Source organism: Bos taurus, chromosome 10, assembly GCF_002263795.3.
Source record: "Bos taurus isolate L1 Dominette 01449 registration number 42190680 breed Hereford chromosome 10, ARS-UCD2.0, whole genome shotgun sequence".
NCBI classification, from domain to species: Eukaryota; Metazoa; Chordata; class Mammalia; order Artiodactyla; family Bovidae; genus Bos; species Bos taurus.
This window is the reverse complement of record NC_037337.1, coordinates 29,539,400-29,559,597: the sequence shown is the minus strand read 5'-3', so window position 1 is coordinate 29,559,597 and position 20,198 is coordinate 29,539,400. Positions and strand designations below refer to the sequence as shown.

Genomic DNA, 20,198 nt, shown 5'->3' with positions numbered 1-20,198 from the left:
ATTTGCCTCCCAGATCCACTCTTGCCCCTTCTGGGTCTTTTTCTGGGCTCTGCTGTCTGGCCTAAAGCAGATCCCAGTCCTCTAACTTCTCTTTGGATTTGGCCAAGAGGAGAGATGGCAGGAGACCAGAGAGCAGGAGAAGAAAGTCAGAGCATTCATTCCTCCAGCTCCCTCCCACGGGCAGGTCACCATGGACTGGCTGCATCCCTCCACTGAAGGCCACGGCTCCTGTTGGGTAGCCCCCTCCACACCACTCAGCCTCCCTCTGACATTATGGGTTTTCTAGCAGCTTCACCTGGCCCTGCCTGGGCTGTAAACACCTCCCATGATTACTAGCCCCAGAGAGCTGCTCCATCTCTCCTGCTTTTCCCAAACCCCATCCACAACCATCTCCATCTCTTTGTAAACCATCTCCAACAAACTGTCAATCAAATCATCCTCACTTGATCCCTGACAAGACCCTGGCTGATACAGTAATAGTATACAGAATTATCCAAAGACAAAATAAGTATAGCTAAGTGCATTTATTCTCCATAAAGCCAAATGGGAAAAAAAAAAAAAAAAAAGTAGCCTAATAGGGTCTATAAAATTCTTTCAAGTTTGAGATAAAAGTTTAACCCCATGTTACCTCTATGATTTGACTATTCTATGATACCCAGATCTTTATTATGTCCAATCTTTTTTTTTTTTAGAAGACGTTGGGCCTGTTACAAACCCTTAAGTAACCTCACCACAGATAGGACAGCCTGTTAGAGGAGGAACAGAAGAGATCCCTGGGGATCTATCTCTGATAAGACAAACAGCTTTTGCAGCATTTAACTTAAAGGTAGACATTGACTTTTTTTTCATTTAGGTTCCCCTTGTATTGTTTCATACCTTTTCACTTGGTTGTGACTTAGTTTTACTTAGCCCTGGGCTTCACAAGGTAATCAAGTTTTCTCCACCCAGATGTTTCTGGTCTGCAGTGCAGGAAAGCAGCAGGGACTCAACCTGACTTAACCATTTAAGAATGTGATGAGCCCACTGAAAAATTCCTCCTAAAAAAAGCCAGACTATCCCACAAGCTTGTTTCGAGAGCAAACTTCTGTACTCAGGAGGAGGAGGAAAGACAATTCTGTGAACATGAGGGCTGTCACCTAGATTATAGTCCCCAGTCCAATTCCAAGGAATGCTTGGGGGGAGGGGATGGGGGGGAGGGGAGAGAGAATGCTCTTTTCACTCACAATAGCTTTGAGGCATCCCAAGCACAAAGCAGAACTGCATTGCTAATAATGTATGAAAGGACAGTACAGGGCTTGGGAAAAGGGATTCTTTCTCTTTTGAGCAGAGCGATTCAAATACTGTATGAATGAACACAGGGGACCCTCCCTGGTAGAGGTCAACTCCAACCTGCGCAAGTCCCTTGAGTGACAGCTCTGGTGAGCGCTAGTGCCCCTCTCAACTGGCACATCACCTGGGCTCTGAGAGCTGAGAGACTGGCAGTGGAAGGGCCCTTGATGGTGGATGCAGCGTCATCAGAATGGCAGCAGAGGCTCCAGTGGGAGCCAAAAGCTTTAGCTGCCAAGGGAGTGAGTTTGTTGCCGTGTCAGCAGCTATACATGATGCTGATGGCTTTGGCAGTGGCAGAAGAGTGCACCCTTGACAGTTGGCACCAGCAACAGTGGTCAGCTTCTCTCACATGGCTACGAGGGCTCCAGAAGCCATAGTTTAAAGGGACAGCTTCCCCTAGATCAGCTCTTTCTTTTTATCCTTGAACAAAAGTGATCTGACTATATCAGATGACCACCTAAGCCCTCAAAAAGACATCACTGAACGATGAACTCTGAACAGAGGGAAACACAAGCAGCGGCACATCCAAAGTAGCCAAGGGCAGCACAAGGACAGTGAGAGATTCAAGATGAAAAAAAACACCTCTGGGCCAGCCCTGCTGAGGACTGGGCTCCCATGCTGACAGCACAGAACTCTTACATCTGTGTGCTTAAACGCTCAGTTGTGTCTGACTCTTCGTGACCCCGTGAACTGTAGCCCTCAAGGCTCCTCTGTTCATGGGATTCTCCAAGCAAGAATACTAGAGAGGATAACCATTCCCTTCTCCAGGGGATCTTCCTAACCCAGGGATGGAACCCAAGTCTCCTGCATTGCAGACAGATTCTTTATCATCTGAGTCAATAGCATACTTGAAATACGAATGCTAGACTCCTGCTATCCCATTTCACTAAATGAATTATACATGCCAGGAAAAATTAAAAGCACTTCGAACACCCTAAAATATTTTGGATCTAATTTTTCTATCTCTGTGCTCCCTACTTCCCTAAGGGCAGGGAAACCAATGGAAATACCACAAAATGTATTAAGTTATAAACTATGTGCTTATAAGACTTCAGATTTCTCAGAACTTAAAATCACAAGGAAAGTGTTAACTTCCTCAAGATTAGCAATAAATGACAAGGCAACCATATGTTGGTATTGAGTCATGAAGTAAAAAGAAGTTTCCTGCAGGCATAGAGTATCTGCTTTAATACTCCGTAAAGTGTTATCAGCAGAGTAATTACTGCTACAAGGTTCATAAGAAAATAAGCACCAGACCTGGGAGCACAGAAAGTGAGCCACAGGACTGCCACCCATGGGAACCAGCTGGGGACTGAGATGCTTTCTCCAGACAACAGTCAGTCTTCTCTCTGTAGCAAGCTGTCCTTGTGCCAGCAGAATGCACCCAAGAGGACTGTTACTATTCATTGATTCCCCCCTCCTTTTCCCTCATCTAATCCCAGACCTTAGATTGCTCTGTGAACACACATTTCATGACCAAAAAAAGAGAGAGAGCTTGGAAAGCTTCTGACTTTGGGTGTAATTACACAGCAAGGTAATGACAGGACTCTGAGCTTCTAGAAACAGAAGAGGAGAGAAAGCAATACTCAGGAATCTCTATAGAGTATAAATGCCCCCAAATGTGATTTGACATAGACTGAAAAGTCATTTAGGACCTTTCTTTCTCTACTCAGCAAATGCTCATTATCACAAGGAAGACTGCCACCCCATTATACACTAGGAATAAGAACTCACAGGATTCTGGTTTTTCACTAAAGGGAGCCTCAGGACTTTTTGACTGTTCAAACTGTGCCAGATTATGGAAAAGACAACTTGGTAGGTGGTCAGTATTGCAGTCATAAGCATTCTGATTTTGGAAAAATCAAATGTAGGCAAGAAGAACGAAATAGTAATATACATTTTCACCAAGGCTATGATAGCTTTCACTCTGTAAGTCAAGTAGGTCAGAAAAAAATGTCATCAAGTCATTGTCTTGGGGGTAGTCAGAAGTTTGCAACTGTGTAAGTGGAGGCTAGAACTGAGATCCATTTGTGAAATCACTTACTGATTGTAACTTTATCATCTTTCAAAAAGCCTATGGATTACTAAACCATCCAAACTTTGATCCACTTATGTCAACCAACCAATAAGAACTGAAAGAAGTACTTCTTTTGTATAGCCATACAGACTGGTAATATATACAGATACCTAAGACAATCAGCAAAATGGAAGCCTATGCAAGAAATCTTCAAATATCAGGAAGAAGACAAAGAGGTTTCCTCAGAGATACATCAAAACACACATATATACAATTAAGACATAACCTCCTCCCATTCTTTTCTTTTTTAATTTCATGTGAACCTTTCACTTAAAAAGTAAAAATATCTAGATTCCCATTCTATTTAAATACATTCAAGCAAAGCTCTGGGGAAGATTTCCAGGGAATTAGCTTGCTTCGAAATTGGCTATGCATTAAATAAAGCTTTGTTTAACAAAAGTGAAAAGAGTAACTGATGGTATCTGTACATTCACTCTGCACAAGGTTCCTGTGGCTCAAAAGCATTACTTGAAGACAAAGAACAAATCGTATTCCAGCTCTGGAGACTCACACTCTGCCTCTGCCAGAAGCCCTGTCGGCTCACACACTCTCTGAGGGCCAACCACCCGCTTCCTGAAGAATCTGTAATCTACCTTCTCCATTAGTTCCCCCAAGGTTCTCCTCCTTTACACAAGTGCCCCCCTTCATTCATTTCACTGCATTCACCTTTCATCTCTAAGAGATTCATTCCTGATAAGTGTGCCAGGGGTCAATGTAACATCGAAACCAAAAAGAAAAGCCTTGAGCATTGCATTTTATAATGAAACAAAAACTCCAATTCTCAGAGTCTACTGAGCTAGAACTAAAAGCCAACGCAGCAAGAGATTCATTTCTGAGACCTGGCTTCTTTTCACATCACCTGCTTCAGTGTACTTCAATCCCACTTTTTCTTCTGTGTCCTTTGTCTTCGGTGGTGGCCAGACAGCCTGGAGTCTGCCAGGAATCCTATCATCCTGCTCAGTGGGGCTGTGGTCAGGCTGTGGGAAAAGTGGGCAGAGAAAAGTTTAAGTTCAATAAAATGTGACCAGAGCCAACTAAACCCTGAGTTGCATACTGCTCTCACTCGCTGCAACTGAAACAACTCACTACAATACAATCCTTTTCCAGAAACATAAAGTGATCAGCTGGAGTGGAAAAATGAAACAACTTAAGGCCAAGTATTACACAATCTTCAATAAGTGATTTTCAGCATGTAACTCTTTTAAAAAGCCATAAATACACTCTGAGCTGAAGATACAGATGTACTATAACTTGGTACATTTATACTATAATTTGGTACATTTATAGGTATGTTTACAAATATTGCCCAAACAACTCCAGGGTTAAAGTTATAAACCAGCTTTGCACTTTCCATGAAGATTAGTTCTAGGTCAAGATAACACTTCTCTAAGACATTCACATTGATCAATTCTTTTTTTTTTTCTTTCCTACCAAAAAAAAAGAATGATATGGCTGTCACTTTCAAGCTATTTTTACAGGGGTTGATTTTACAACCAGAAGAATGCTATATTGTATTTAGTTTTTAACTGCAACCCAAGCTAATTTTTCTAAAGACCTTAAATTTAACATTTTAACTGATCAAATGTATGAGGGAATGATAATTATATTCAAGGTGAAACTAAGCAAAAACTTCTACTCACTGCCCTTATGAACTTTTAAGATCCACTGAACAAGTGCTTGCTACTGCTGCTGCTGCTAAGTCGCTTCAGTCGTGTCCGACTCTGTGCGACCCCATAGACGGCAGCCCACCAGACCCCCCCGTCCCTGGGATTCTCCAGGCAAGAACACTGGAGTGGGTTGCCATTTCCTTCTCCAATGCATGAGAGTGAAAAGTGAAAGTGAAGTCGCTCAGTCGAGTCCGACTCCCAGCGACCCCATGGACTGTAGCCTACCAGGCTCCTCCGTCCATGGGATTTTCCAGGCAAGAGTACTGGAGTGGGGTGCCATTGCCTTCTCCAAAGTGCTTGTTAGTCCTTACAAATTTCCTGAATACTTTTTTAAACAACTGTAACAGTTTTCACAAATTAGATGGTTACCATGTACTAACTTCATTTATTCTTCAACACTACCATATAAAATTATTTTCATCATTTTGCTGATGAAGAGATTGAGGCTTAGAAAAGATCAAGGTCACCCAACCAGTAATTGGTGGAGTTAGAATTATAACCCAGGTCTCATTCTACACCCAGTCCTCAATCAGGATATCTTATAACCAACACAGAACATTTTAATCACATCACAAACATGTATTTGGCCAAGTGACCAATTTTCAAAGGAAAAATACAGTTTTCACAAAGGTATAATTAATTAAATGGGAAGGAAGTCTGGGCTACATTTCCATATTGCATTGATTCTGATGCTGCCTGGTTTTTATAAGCACATTTACTATTAATGCTTAAACTCAGAGTGACAGTTTCCCTTTTTGATCTGCACACCTTTCTTACAACAATCCAGAGAAATATAAGAAAGAAAGAAAATACTCCAACTCCAAAATGTCCAACTCCAGACTCGTTATAAGGACCACTTGATTATACCATGTTTCACCTACAGGAGGGTCACTAAGAGTAGGTAACTAAGACCCTCTTTGACAGGAAACCTGAAAAGAAACATGGCCGCATAACACTTTATGACAAATCACACAACCCAACCTGCTACGTACGCTTTTGGAATCTGAGGGGCCATCCGCAGGCCTTGACCTTGACCGCTCAAACACAGCTCTTAGGGACTCCTTCTCATGCCTCATCTTGCGCTTGAGAGCTTCCAGCTCAGAGGTGTCAGCCGTGGTCCCCTTTTTGGGGGGACGGATGAATAAGGCTTTAAAGGCCTCCAAGGCTGTTTCTGGAGGCTTTGGCTTGACCTCTCCTCCCTGGGTTTGGGCTTCTCCAGGGTTGCTCTGGCTCTCCTGAGGTGCACCACAGCCCATCTCTTCCCCCTTGAGCTGTTCAGGGTCTTCTGGCTTCGGTTCGGCTTTGGGGACGTCAATGTTGAGCAGCTGAGACAGCTGCTCCAGGAGAGTGGGAGTGGCCTTTGGATAGCTTGTTTTCTCTCCCATCTTCACTGCTGGAGGCCCTGCCTGCGCTAGGGACCGCTGGACTGGCTGGGTCAACTTGAGCAAAGCCAGGTCCCCATCCTTTGGTTTAATTTCAGTGATGGTCTCCCCGCCCTCGGTTGTGGCTCCCTTCTTCAGCACACGAAGCCCACTGAAAAAAGCTGGAAGCTGGAAGGACTTCTCTCCAGGGACTTCTTTTTTAGAAGAGGTGTTCTCGGTGACACCAAGACTTGAGTCCTGGTCTGCTACCACAGCTGGAGCCATGGAACCTTTTTCTCCCGCTTCTTGCTGGCAGGGGCTGTGCTGTGTCTGAAGGCCACCTTTGTCGGGTTCCAACTTGTAGCTTATCTCCTGCAGAGTTCTTTGAGGACTTTCTCCACTGAGCTCTGCATCACCCCTGTCACCAGGGGCGGTATTTTCCCTTCCACCTCCTGGCTTTTCTTGGGGCTCCTCGGATGGCTCAGATAAAACAACACCAGTGGATCTGGGGCTATTGGTCTTGCTTCCCTCTTCTGGTTCCTGGCCTCCATCATCAGAATCAGAATCAATGGTGGTGTTCACCAGGGTCCCTCGAACCAAAATGACATTGTCTTTGTTCATATTCAAAGCAGCGAGTGGAAGCAGCTCTTGTCCAGGGAGAGAAATCCTGGCCTCTGCTCCTCCCCTAGGACTTCCCTCCAACTCCGTCTGCGTCTCCACCTTTGTCTTCCCATCATTTCCATGGTCAAGTGGAACCTGAGCCTCTACCTCCTGCAGATCCGATCCACTACTGGGCTCCACCACTAAATTACGGAAGGCTTTCAGCACTGCGTCTTCCTCTTCGGGTTTCACAGATTCCAATTTACTCGTGAACCCAAAGAGGGATTTCATAGAGAACTTGGTAAGGATCGACAGCGCCGGGTCAAGTCCGGCTTCAGGTTGTTCTGGTTTCGAGCCATCACTGCCATTCAGAGCGTTTCCAACTTCCTCCATGTCCCAGCAGTGCCCTGGGTGGCAGTTCTCACTTCTGCTACCTTCCCCTGCTCTCTCAGTTTCTGCACTCCATCGGCTCTTAACTTCCAGAACGGAGAGCACAGGACCGGCCGGTGGACTCAGCCGCAGCGCGAGCACACTTGGCCGGCCCTGGTCCCTCCCGAGCCCTCCTTCCGGTTTGCGCGGGGACGGGGCGCCCCGGGCAACTGTAAAAAGTCGGCGGGGCTTTATGGCCAGAAGCAGCTGAGGCTGCGCACCTTACTACACACGGACTGGGAGGCTGCTCCTCTAGGACTTCCGTATTTATTCCCGGGACAAAAGGCTTTTTGTCGTAGGGAAAATCAGCCTGCCCCCACTCATCCCAGCCCAGGATTTGCCACGAGCTCCGCCCTAGTGCCCGCGGTTCTCCTGGTGGCTTTCAACTTCCTCATTGGTGAGCAAGGGAAGCTCCAGAGAGTGCTGATCGGGCAAGCTGTTCCTGACAGCCTTCAACCACCTCCCCGCCCCTCCACTCCCAGAGCAGCCCAGGAAGTTCAAAAGTGAATCAGCAGAAAATGACTGAAATACGTCTTGCGGGCTCTCTTTTGCCATGTAAATCACGGTCAGAAGCCTGTGCCATCCAAGCAAAAAAAAGAAAAGAACAAAAAACACCCCAAAACTAGCGCTGCACACAGACTGACAGCCACTTACAAAGCCCGAAGCAAAGAAATATTTAAAAGTAAAGAAAGAAACAGATCATCTCAAAAGTGCCAAGGACTCCAAAAAGCAGTTAATTTACTACCCCTGAAGCTTTTTCTTTCTTTCTTTTTTTTAAGTGCTTTCTTCCGCTTCCCTGCAGGTTTCATCTGGAATGCAGATTTTAGCTTCCAGGGAAGGAAAACCAACAAGACTGGTTTCAGATTACTGCTGTTTTAGCCCTGCCCTGCTGCCACAGTGTTCTACAAACAGGTACTTAGGCAAGTACGCCCACCACGCCCACTGTCCACCAGCCTCAGGGTGGTAGAGTAAACAGCCCCAGTCAGGGAGGAATAACCCTTCACTCTCTTGGGCTAACCTTGGGCTTCTGTTCAGCAGCTCTGACTTCCTAGCTTTCTTAGGAATCCTGCTGCCCAAAGGGCACCCCTCTGTGCTTCAGCCATCCAACCAACAAATTGAAACCTAGCATGGTACAAAGTAACACACAACCTGCCTTGTTAGGCAAAGCAATTCATAAAAAAGATCCCCAAGAAGCCACATTTCCCTACAGGGAAAAACATCTGAAAGGTCTCTATCAGGGCTCTGTCACAGACCCATTTGCCTAAAACAAAAACAGGAAAGACAAAACCACCACCAAACATCAGCTCAGTGTAGTTTCCAATGCTGTACAAGCTGGGAACCTGGCAATGAAGGACATGGAAAAATTGCAGCTCTGTTTCCTAGCAGCATACCTGCCTCTTGGGGCAGCTTCCTGTTGTACCTGAAGGTCTCAGTGTTTACCAGATCCTATTGAGTCAGCAGGCATTTAGTAAGCACCTGGAATGGATAAGGCACTATGCTGGATCAAGAGAGCCAAACTGGCTTAATAGTCATCATAGGTTAATAGTAATCACTGACTCTCTGAATAAAGCTACAAGAAGATTGAGCCCAAGCGTTAAATGCAAACAAATTTATTCTGCAAAACAGAAGCTGTAGCCATAAGCAAAACAGCTGTCTTGCTTTATCTGCAGCAGGGAATGGCTGTGGCTTCCACACTGCTAACTTGAATTGTGTTCTCCACTGAGAAATTCTGATCACAATAATAAATTTCCAGTGTGATGTGTTCAAAAGAAACCTTCACACAAAAAGCGTACATATGATTATAGCCCATCAACTCTTATAGGAAAATTAAAACAGTGCTTCCTCATCCCTGATTTGACCTTGTGTCTAAATGGATACTTTCCTGGTTGCTCCTGATCCCAGCATATTTTGAGATTATTAAATAGGGCATGGTTAATCAAAAGGCCACCACAACACTCAGGAAAATTCATTCGTGCTATTTAAGCCTCATAACAAGCTTCCTATCTAAAGGAAATGCCTGTTGATAAAATCATACTTCTGCTTCTTCAGGACAGAGAAAGAAAAAGGAATCATTACATCAGATCATAAGATCAGTCTTCTGAAGAACCATGTAGACCAGTCAACATATGGGTGAGGGGAAGAGATATGGCACATATTTGTTGTTCTTTAACCGAGAAAGCTCCATTTTCTCAGACGTAATTACTGATTTCCAGAATAAGTTGCTAAGCACTTTCAGCAGATATGGGCAAAATGGGACATAAACTAGAAGACTCTTCTACACTACAGCATGGAGTGGAAATATAAAGTTCTAGCACCTTCTCAATACCCACGGACATGAATACAACGTCGTGGGAATCTTGGGTCCCAGGGAGACAATTTGATTCCAGTCCCTCGGCTTAGGGTAGATAAGGTGTTCTTAGGTTCATTTTAAAAATGAAGCAACCATGGCCAAGAGAATGCAACCAAGCAAAGGCGCACAGCTAATAAGTGGATGATACTAATAATACACAACATTTATTAGGTGTTTACAAGCACTGTTCTAGTTGCTCCATGTGTATTAACTGATTAGTACATCTAACTATGGCCTTCCCTGATGGCTTGGTGGTAAAGAATCCACCTGCAAAGCAGGAGGCACAGGTCTGATCCCTTTGTGGGGAAGATCCCTCTGAGAAGGAAATGGCAATCCACTTCAGTATTCTTGCAGGGGAAATCCTATGTACAGAGGAACCTGGCAGGTTACAGTGCATGGGGTCACATAGGAACAACTTAGCAACAAAATATCAACAACATCTAACTATGAGGTTGGTATTATTTTCTTTTTCCTGTTTGGAAACTGAAGCATGGAAAGATGATGTAACTTGCTCATATTCACAAGAAGAACTGGAACTTGAATCAAGGCAATCAGGCCACAGAATCCACAGTCAGTCTTCTAAAAGCCTGAGCCCTGCTTCCTGCCATAATAGGACTCCACATCCACCTGCATCTTAAAATGTGCAGGCGTGTCAGCCCGGTTAGATGGTGGGGTCTCACTAGGGCATGTATTATACCTTACCCTCTGAAATGATACCGAAGACTGACTTCATGAAAAGAAAAAAAATATGAGTGGGACCATTCTTTTCCCTTGTAAATTTAGAGGGGAAATCTAGACGGGCTACTTAGAAAAAAATCAAGCAAAAATTCCCTAGCTGGCTTGTCTACTGGTCACAGACAAGACACATAATCCTTAGGACTCAAATTTATCAAGAGGCTTTCCATTTACCTATACAATTCTCCTTCATTTAGCAAAGTGAACTATCACAAAGATGCATTCATCCAACAATCATTGTCAAGCACCAACTCTGTATGACATAAAGATGAAGAAATTCCAGAATTCCACCTTGATGAAACATGAAGTTTAATAGGGGAAATCAGCCAAGAAAGAGGTGATTCTTGTTCAGGGATTGTAACTTAGTACTTTATACTCCAGACTCAGTTTAATTAGCAATAGGTGGACCTAAGACAATTTTGAATGAAAGCAAGTTATGACCATAAAAATATGAAGATAAGTAAGAAAGGGCAGCATGGTAATTTAAAGAGATTTTTGAATATTGACTCTTTCAGGACACTCATTCTCATGACCATGAGAAATGTTACAACATCTGGTCATTTAGGGAATGGAAAAATGTTTCAGACCATAGTAGTTTTCAAACAAGCAGCCTACAAGTCTGATCTTAGTTGGGCAGTCTTGAAAAATTCATCTATTTAATGCTCTAACATTCTCAGAGGAAAAAAGAATCACCTCTTTTGGACGTTATTTTTGTCTTATTCTATGAAAGTGAAAGTGGAGAGTGAAAAAGTTGGCTTAAAGCTCAACATTCAGAAAACGAAGATCATGGCATCCGGTCCCATCACTTCATGGGAAATAGATGGGGAAACAGTGGAAACAGTGTCAGACTATTTTTCTGGGTTCCAAAATCACTGCAGATGGTGATTGCAGCCATGAAATTAAAAGACGCTTACTCCTTGGAAGGAAAGTTATGACCAACCTAGATAGCATATTCAAAAGCAGAGACATTACTTTGCCAAAAAAGGTTCATCTAGTCAAGGCTATGGTTTTTCCTGTGGTCATGTATGGATGTGAGAATTGGACTGTGAAGAAGGCTGAGTGCAGAAGAATGGATGCTTTTGAACTGTGGTGTTGGAGAAGACTCTTGAGAGTCCCTTGGACTGCAAGGAGATCCAACCAGTCCATTCTGAAGGAGATCAGCCCTGGGATTTCTTTGGAAGGACTGATGCTAAAGCTGAAACTCCAGTCCTTTGGCCACCTCATGCGAAGAGTTGACTCATTGGAAAAGACTCTGATGCTGGGAGGGATTGGGGGCAAGACGAGAAGGGGACGACAGAGGATGAGATGGCTGGATGGCATCACTGACTCGATGGAGGTGAGTCTGGGTGAACTCCGGGAGTTGGTGATGGACAGGGAGGCCTGGCGTGCTGCGATTCATGGGGTCACAAAGAGTCGGACACGACTGAGCAACTGATCTGATCTGATGATACATGCTTTTAAAGTACCTACTACGCAAAAACAGCCAAGTTAACAGCCAAGACTTTCTCCTTTACAACCTCACCTGATTCTCTTTTATTCTAACCTCAAGATACTTAATAATAGCTACCTGTGCAAAAGGCCAGATTAAAAATTATCTACTTTGGACAACTAGTTGAAATAGGCATGATCAATATCAGGTAGGATAACTCACATGTTGCTCTTTGTAACTATTTGGTACCCAGCTTGTGAAAACTGAATACAGAATTTATGTGGAGAATTTACTACTAATGAATTCTCCACGTTCCTCCCATCTCACCATCTTCTCAGATTGAGGCTGGAGTTAACTGAACCTCATGTCAATAAACATTCCAATAAACATCGTTCCAATAAACAACACCTGGTGAGATAAGCCTAAAAAAAAGGTAATAAACAAAAAAGAAGGGCTATCATTTCCTGGAAGTAGTAGAACCTAGCTTCTTGATTCTCATAACAACTAAAGGAATGAGCATTAAAAAATTTTCAAAATCAATTTGCAGAAATGGCATACTGTCTAAAGCAAAAACTTCCTAAAGCCCCTCGCGCCCCACCTCACACACGCTTTGCAGCACTCTCCCATGTCACTCAGCTTAGAGAATTCCTTCCCACACATATTCTCATAAAACCCTCTCCGAGCACTCTCCCAGAAAGGCAAGGGAAAAGTGAGATTAATTTCATGGTATTAGGCTAAATTTCTCATGTTTCTCCTTATCCAATATGCTCCAAGTTCTGGGCCTGATTTTTCATGACTGCTTCCAGCTTCTAGGGATTCAACTAGGTTCCTGGAATGACTGCTCAAGAAAAGTAGAAGTTAAAATTGGTAAGAGTATGTAAGATTGTAGAAACTATTTCTGTGGAAGAAAAGTGTTTAGAGCAATGGACTGGGAAAAGTAAATAAGCAGACTATGAAGAAAGATATAAGTGAGGTAATGGGGTTTTGGAGGTTCAAGAAGCATGTTTTAAATAAGTGACACTTAACTAAGTGAGCTCTGAGGAAATAACGCCATACAAGTACTCAAAAAGACATTTGTTAAATGAATGAGGCGTCAGATGAAAGAAGTATAAGATAATGGAAGAAGATGGGTAGAATCAAATGGTTGGGAGGCTTAAGAGGATTTCAGAAGGACTAGAAGTCAATCAGCTCAACATTCATGTTTTAAAGATGGAGACATTTGGAGTCAAGAGAAGCTAGCTAACTGTACCAGTTCACGAAGCTCAAGTACAACCATAGGATACAGCATCTTCTTTAAGTTCATTTTCCACGTCTTGAAAATGGAGTTATGAGGCCAAACTGAGGCCAGAACTGGAGGCCTCCCCAGGCTTCTCCTTCCATGTCAGGCAGTGCTCTGCCAGGCTTCACTATGCGAAATCCCCCTGCTATCTACTGCAGTGCTTCAAACAGCCCCTCTAACTCAGCCTCAGAAAAGCTAGCAGCTGTTTTCACTGATTGAAAACAAAACAGGCTGCATCTGCTGACAGCAACAACCGGACTCAGGGATTAAGGCCTTCTTCCGTCGAGCTGTCTTGGTGCTAAATGTTTCTAAGACTGGTTCCACTGAGCTGTATTCAAAGTTTCTGTGGAAGTGGGTTGAATGTTGGTAACAAACATTCCCTTCTCCTCTGAAAAGGAAGAGGAGAGGCCAAGGCATACTCGTGAAGCTGTAGAAGAGTTAAGAACCTGGCCTTGGGTTCTGGGCTCACATCCTACCCTACTCCTGCAAGAAACTTGACCTTGGGCAAGTTATATAAGCAACCTGTGTCTCAGCTTCCTCTCCTAAAAGCTTGGAATAAAAAAGGCTCCTTCTGTGTGGGTTATTAGAAGGATTAAATAAATGAATATGTGTTTCGCATTCCATCAGTGCCTGATACAAAATAAGTCCCATATGGATGTGATATGTTTTCAGAACATATCACAGAAACAGCTTTCTTAGGGGCATCAACTAATATCTAACAATGTCTTTTAACCTCGTCAATATGAAGCAAGTATTTACCCATGAAATGAAGGCCCAAGCAGGAAACTGGCCCGCCCAGCTCTCTCTTACCTATGCTCCCAGACAAAGGAGCCATTTGGTCTGAAAAAGATTATTCCCTATAGACTGTTGTTGTTGTTCAGTCGCTAAGGCATGTCCGACTCTCTGTGACTCCATGGGCTGTAGCCCGCCAGGCTCCGCTATCCATGGGGATTCTCCTGGCAAGAATACTGGGGAGGGTTGCCATGCCCTCCTCTAGGGGAGCTTCCTAACCCTGGGATCTTCTCCTGCTTTGGCAGGTGGGTTCTTTACCACCGAGCCACCAGGGAAGCCCTCCTTATAGATAGGCCTACTAAATACCACGCCTCCCCATACCACATCTGTGCCACGAGTGAGTTGAGCTCCAAAGAAAATTCTTTCAAGGGGTCCCTCTGGGTGTTTCGGGGCCAGTGCTCTCTGGATTGTTTTTTTTCCATCTGAAGAGAACAATTAGCTTGAAATGTTCCCAGGTGGCTACTATAGACGGTGACAAAGTTCACCTGTTTTTATTATAATACTTTTCCTCTGTTCCACGGTGATTTTTAAATCAGCTCAGTAATTTCAGGGGGGAAAAAAAAATCTATGAATTTGGATTTTTTCCAGAAGATCCTTTGCTTAAGAGTCTGTTGACACATGCTGATGCTGTGTGTTCCCTTAGCACTGAGACTCCCCTCCCTTTAGGGAAGGGTGTTCCCAGACAGTGACTGGCCTGGGAGACCGCCCAAAGTGTCAACAGCAGAGCAAGGACCATTTTTTTGTTGTTGTTTTTAGGCCAACTCATTATACTTCAAAGGTGTACCGAGTTCACTGAAAATGTCCTTACTCTTACAAATACAAAAATCAAGTTTGAAATAGTTATTGCATTACTGCTTAGGGTCTTGTGTGTGTATGTGTGTGTGCATGCTCTTTGTGGTCTTGTGGACTGTAGCCTGCCAGGCTTCTCTGGCTATAGGATTCTCCAGGCAAAAATACCGGAGTGGGTTGCCAAGCCCTCTTCCAGGGGATCTTCCCAACACAGGAATTGAACCCACATCTCTGGCATTGTAGGTGGATTCTCTACCCACTGAGCCACCTAGGAAGCCCACTTAGGGTCTTACTGTCAGATATTTCTAAGATTGATTCCAATAAGCAGTATCAAAGACTCTTTGGAAATGGATTCAATGTCCATGACAAAATACTGTAAGGAAAAAGAAAGGCTGTGACTTACTTGTGAAGCTGGAGAGGAAGGGAAACAGAAGCATTCTTTAAGGTATAGAATTTCCTGGGACAGGTTTTTGAAGAGTTCTGTATTTTCCCCAAATGACTAATAGTTTTGTCCCGCAGAAATAACCACTACAGAAGGCAGGGGGTCCATGGAGAAAGCATTTCACTGTGGCTAAAGTTGTTCATGATACAAGTTATAGATACAGATCTGGACTCTAACAAACCATATGCATCTCCTGAAGCTTTTATTCTCCTTCTTCCTGGGTATGAAGCTAGACAGCCATAACAAGGTATCTTTTTGTCCTTCCTTAGTTTTTAAGGTGTAAAAGTTATCTTGAGAATACTTGTTCCAACACCAAAGATCTAGTTATCAATTTAAAATATTTTTAAATTTTAAAGGAGACAAAAGAAAAATTAGGGACGATGAGGATTTGCCCAAAACAAAACAAAGGTAGATAACAAAGATGCATTAGGGACATGCATTATTTTAGGGTGTCATTGTTCCAAGTAGGCACCATGTTAGGTTCCTTACGCAAGCTTTCTAATACCTTAATCCTCCCAGTAACTCTAGGAGAAAGGTGTCAGTGACCCCATTTTATTAGTGCTGTTCATTGCAAGTTTCTGTAATGATGGAAACCCCTATATCTGTGTCATGCAATGCAGCAGACACTAGCCATAGGTGGTCTTTGAGCAGTTAAAATGTTCCTAATGTAACTGAGGAACTACATTTTAAATTTTATTTCATGTTAATTAATAGCCATAGGTGGCTAGTGACTACTGTTTGGTTACTGCTTTTGATGTTAACACTGAGGTTCAAAAAAATTAGGACACTTCTAAGATTACACAACCAGTGAGCAGCAGAATCAGGATCTGTACTGGATCAGCCTGATTCTAAATGTACCTTCTTTTCATTACAATAAATCAAAGAACAATAGAATTTTGTAGTAGTTCTCTTTCACACTGAAACATCAGAATGGGGACAAATATTATAGATGATCACCTGATTACCAGACCCAATGGCCACTGCAGTTAGAAAGAGCTGGCAGAGAGCAGAAAGGACACAGAATCATTACTGATTCCTTGACGTTAATACTCACATCACTTAGTCATTTTTAAAGAAAAATATGGAAGCCGATATAAAGGCATTAAAATTACAAAGGAGAAAGTAAGCTAAGCATTGTCACAAAAGGGAAAGCGCTAGTTGCTCAGTCCTGTCCAACTCTTTGCAACCTCATGGACTGCATAGCCCACCAGACTCCTCTGTCCATGGATTTCCCCAGGAGAGAATACTGGATTGGATAGCCATTTCCTTCTCCAAGGGATCTTCACAACTGTGATCCTATTCTTAACCACAGTTAAGAGAGGACAAAGGAAAAAAGAGGGGAGCATAGCCATGGCTTTGAAGTGAAACACCTTTGGGTTCAACACAGGATCTTACTAGTTACACACAAACTGTGACACTTAGGCAAGTTCTTTAGCTCTATGAATCAGTATTTACATACATACAATGGGGAAAATATTTAACTCCTCGGATTGTTCTAAGAATTAAATGTGTTAATATCCCTAACCCAGTGCTTGCTCAGTTCATCACAGCCGCTCAATAAATAGTGACCATTATTACTGTGGAACATGTACAGCTACAGAGATCAATAAAGTGGAAAAAAGAATCATAGTTCCATAATTCTGAAATATAGTCACTGTTGCCTCCATTTTGTACACTGTTTTAATTTGGGACTTAAACCAAACAAGTATATATAGTGCTACTGTCATTTTCAGCACTCTAAGAATTATCATGAAATATTCTGGAAAAATGTTACAACAGTTCCTAGAATCACAGTCACTTACTTCCTGTAGCTCGAAAGGGACATTTATAATGCTCATACTCAGGACAGTTATAGTGCTGCAGTTCTTAATGAAATTCAGAAGCAATAATAATCATATATTAAGATGGCTTAATTAAAACATGTAAAAATCAAAAGGCAAGGCAAAAATAATCGGGTCATAAAAACTGGAGCCTTATGTTAGCATAGGAGTACTCTCAAACATTCTCTAGGCAAAGGCTTCTGTGTTTCAAATTCTAAATGGGTCATATTGGATGTAATTTTTTAACCACAAATTCCCATTTCTGTCTTAGAAAAGACAGAAAATACTTTTCCGAAATTCACACATGGAACATAAATGATACATGTAGAGAGACCAGCTTTACAGAAATAGTGTGAAGCTCATAGTCTAAACAATGCACACAAAACTGCAGTTTTGGGGGCAGAAAAGGGAGGCTTAAAAAAATAGAACCCATTCTAAGGGAACAAAAAAGCAATCATGTGAATTTTAGAGAAGCTAAATGAAATATTTCAGAGCAACATTCTAATCATTTAAATAAAATTCATCTACACATTTCTCACCAATTTTATAAAACTCAGTTCTAATCTGTGGTCTTTCAGGGTCTGAGAGTATAAGTGTGTCTATGTAGACACTTCAAGACTTTAAGACTCCAGTTTTATACGAACAGCTATTCTGTTTCATGTCAGAACAGAGGAAATGAGTACAAGTGTTATCAAGATTTAAAAAAAAAAAGTGAATTTCACAATTCCATTAACCACTAAGGTGTCCAATTAAGTCAAACTTACTCTTTTTGTTTTATAAAGAAATCTGGGATGTTACTAGGTTTGTTGTGATCTTGCCATTTATAGAGCAGACAAGTACATGTCAAGGGAAGTGTGAGAAATGGCCTAAGAACTGAGCTCTATGACTGGCATAAACTAGGGTTTCTATTTAAATGTATACCAGCTTTCCACACCAGTTGCAACTAATTTGAAAGAGATAACTGATTAAATTTCATGGGCTTTAGGAATAAAACCAGATAACTTTTTTTCAACTGCTTTGTCATGACTTAAAGTGCTGAGGAGTTTATAAGAAGCAAGCGTAATTTTCCAGTTCCATCAATAATTCATCCCTTCCAACTATCCTTTTTGCCTGAATCATTTCTGGATCATTTATCATACAGCCCACAGATACACAATCTCTGTCTCTCTTTCACACACTCACACATATGTACACACACATGTGAATAAACACACTCGTCCAGAAAACAAACTAGTTGGCTAATTCTGAATTCACTTCACTTGCAAATGTAAGCCCCATTGTCACGAACATGCTAATGGTTTGGGGAAGTCCACCTGTGGCCTTTAGCTTTAAGCAGTAGGCTCTCATTGGCTTCCATGAAAGACGAGACCAAGATGTGGTCCTTTCCATGTGCCGCGTGCATGCATGCTCAGTCACTTCAGTTGTGTCCGACTCTTACAACCCTATGGACTGTATAGCCCACCAGACTCCTCTGTCTGAGGGATTCTCCAAGCAAGAATACTGGAGTGAGTTGTCAGGCCCTCCTCCAGGGGATCTTCCCAACCCAGGGATTGAACCCATGTCTCCTTCATCACCTGCACTGCAGGCAGATTCTTTACTGCTTGAGCCACCAGGGAAGCCCATGTACTGCAAAGACAGCATATCAGAGAGCCCTCTGCATTCATTCTTTGTGGTTGAAGCTAATTGATGGCCGTGGAGTTTGTCTTTTAGGAGTGAAGGAATGTGGAGGGACTGAAATCTGCTCATGTTCCCACCAGTGTTCCCCCATTAGCTGTAAAGACCAAAGGTCTACGGCATCCAGTGCTCTATGTGAGGATATGTTACAGAATCTTCACTGGACTGAGTTCTGTGGGGTGATTTTGGCTGTGGTTTTAATTCTCAAGCCTTCTCACTGGTTATGGGGGCTAGCTCATATCTATACAATGAATTTGGTTCTTCAATTAGAAACAAAACAGAAACAAACAAACAAAGCATCCAACTAATAGAGAGGTAGAGAGGCTTACCATTTAAGCACCTGGGTCCATACTGAGACAGACTTGGGTTCAAATCCTTGCACCTGGCTTTGCTGAACCTCTCTCCTAACTTGTACAATAGGTACAAAGGGTGGTGACTGGCACTGAGCCAGTGATCAATACATGGCAGTTTTGTCAGTGGTGTAGACACTTAAGGTTGGGTGTGGACTTGGTAATTATATCCTTCTGTTCATCAGATGTAACTACCTGGAACCTGATGCTGTGTCCTCCCGAGACAATGAACCCAGTTCAGCAAGGAGAACTCCAGGCCCCACAGGTGGGGTGACTGAGATGGTCCTTGGAAACCAGTATCTCCAAGAAGAGTGCAAGGTCTGTGTTTTAAAAACTGCATGCGAAACCCTACTTTCAGTATTCATGCCACCAATACAGAATCTCGAGGACTGTTTACCTTTTCTGCTTTTCGTACCTTGCGGCCCATCTCAGGCCACACCTCTAGCAGCATCTTTTTTCCACCCTGCCCATATCCCGTGTTTACAGACATTTTACACAGTATCCTCCATGGTGAAAAGTCATCTCAAATGGAATCTTTAAGAAACTGCACATGTAGTAAGAAGTTAGACTCCATTTGCTCTTTAGTCTGTTCAGATTCAGTTGCCTTGACATGTCTGGCTCAAAGTGCACTAGAAAATGAGAAGCATAGCTAATGATAGTGTCCTATAGTGTAATTTAAGAAACTGCCCTTTAAGGCTAACTGGGTAATGTTCATGCTCTAAACAGGCACTCTTGGGCGACTGAGGATTTATCATGCATAGATACTACCTTAAGGCAATTCACACATTTGGTTTGTTTGGATGGTGCTCCCAAATTGATACCTAGAGTTGCCAGATTTAGTAAATAAAATACAGGACAACCAGTTAAATTTTAATTTCAGACAAACAATAAATAATTTTTCACTATGAGTATATCCTATGTAATATTTAAGTCAGCAACTTCATGACCTAAAAGTGGAACTGACTGAGCAACGGGTTCTTCTGAGAACCTTCTAGATCACCTACAATGGTCTACATGGTTTGCTACAGCAAGATGATCACCCAAACAGAACCTGTCTACGTAACAGTCTGCCTGA

The 20,198-nt window shown here is 42.7% G+C and overlaps 1 protein-coding gene and 1 long non-coding RNA gene across 12 annotated transcripts in view; one reads left to right on the top strand and one right to left on the bottom strand.

Moving 5' to 3' along the window:
- Positions 1-20,198, bottom strand: part of FMN1 (formin 1) — a 503,899-nt gene that overhangs the window by 338,360 nt on the left and 145,341 nt on the right. For 9 of the 11 annotated variants that reach the window (XR_009496165.1, XR_009496164.1, XM_059890805.1 and 6 more), the window contains one exon: positions 4,266-4,383. The exons of 1 other annotated variant lie outside the window; for it this stretch is intronic. Coding sequence is in view for 8 of the 10 variants with exons in the window: in XM_059890805.1 (XP_059746788.1) it covers positions 4,266-4,383 (118 nt within the window). In the remaining 2 variants the exon portion in view is untranslated. Of the gene's footprint in view, positions 1-4,265; positions 4,384-6,065; positions 7,798-20,198 lie in introns of those variants that run through there. One more of the 11 variants, XM_024997960.2, reaches the window with a different exon arrangement.
- On the top strand, positions 7,775-19,505 carry LOC132346356 (uncharacterized). Its single transcript, XR_009496166.1, has 3 exons — positions 7,775-7,860; positions 8,266-8,375; positions 19,309-19,505. It is a non-coding gene; the product is annotated as an uncharacterized lncRNA (long non-coding RNA).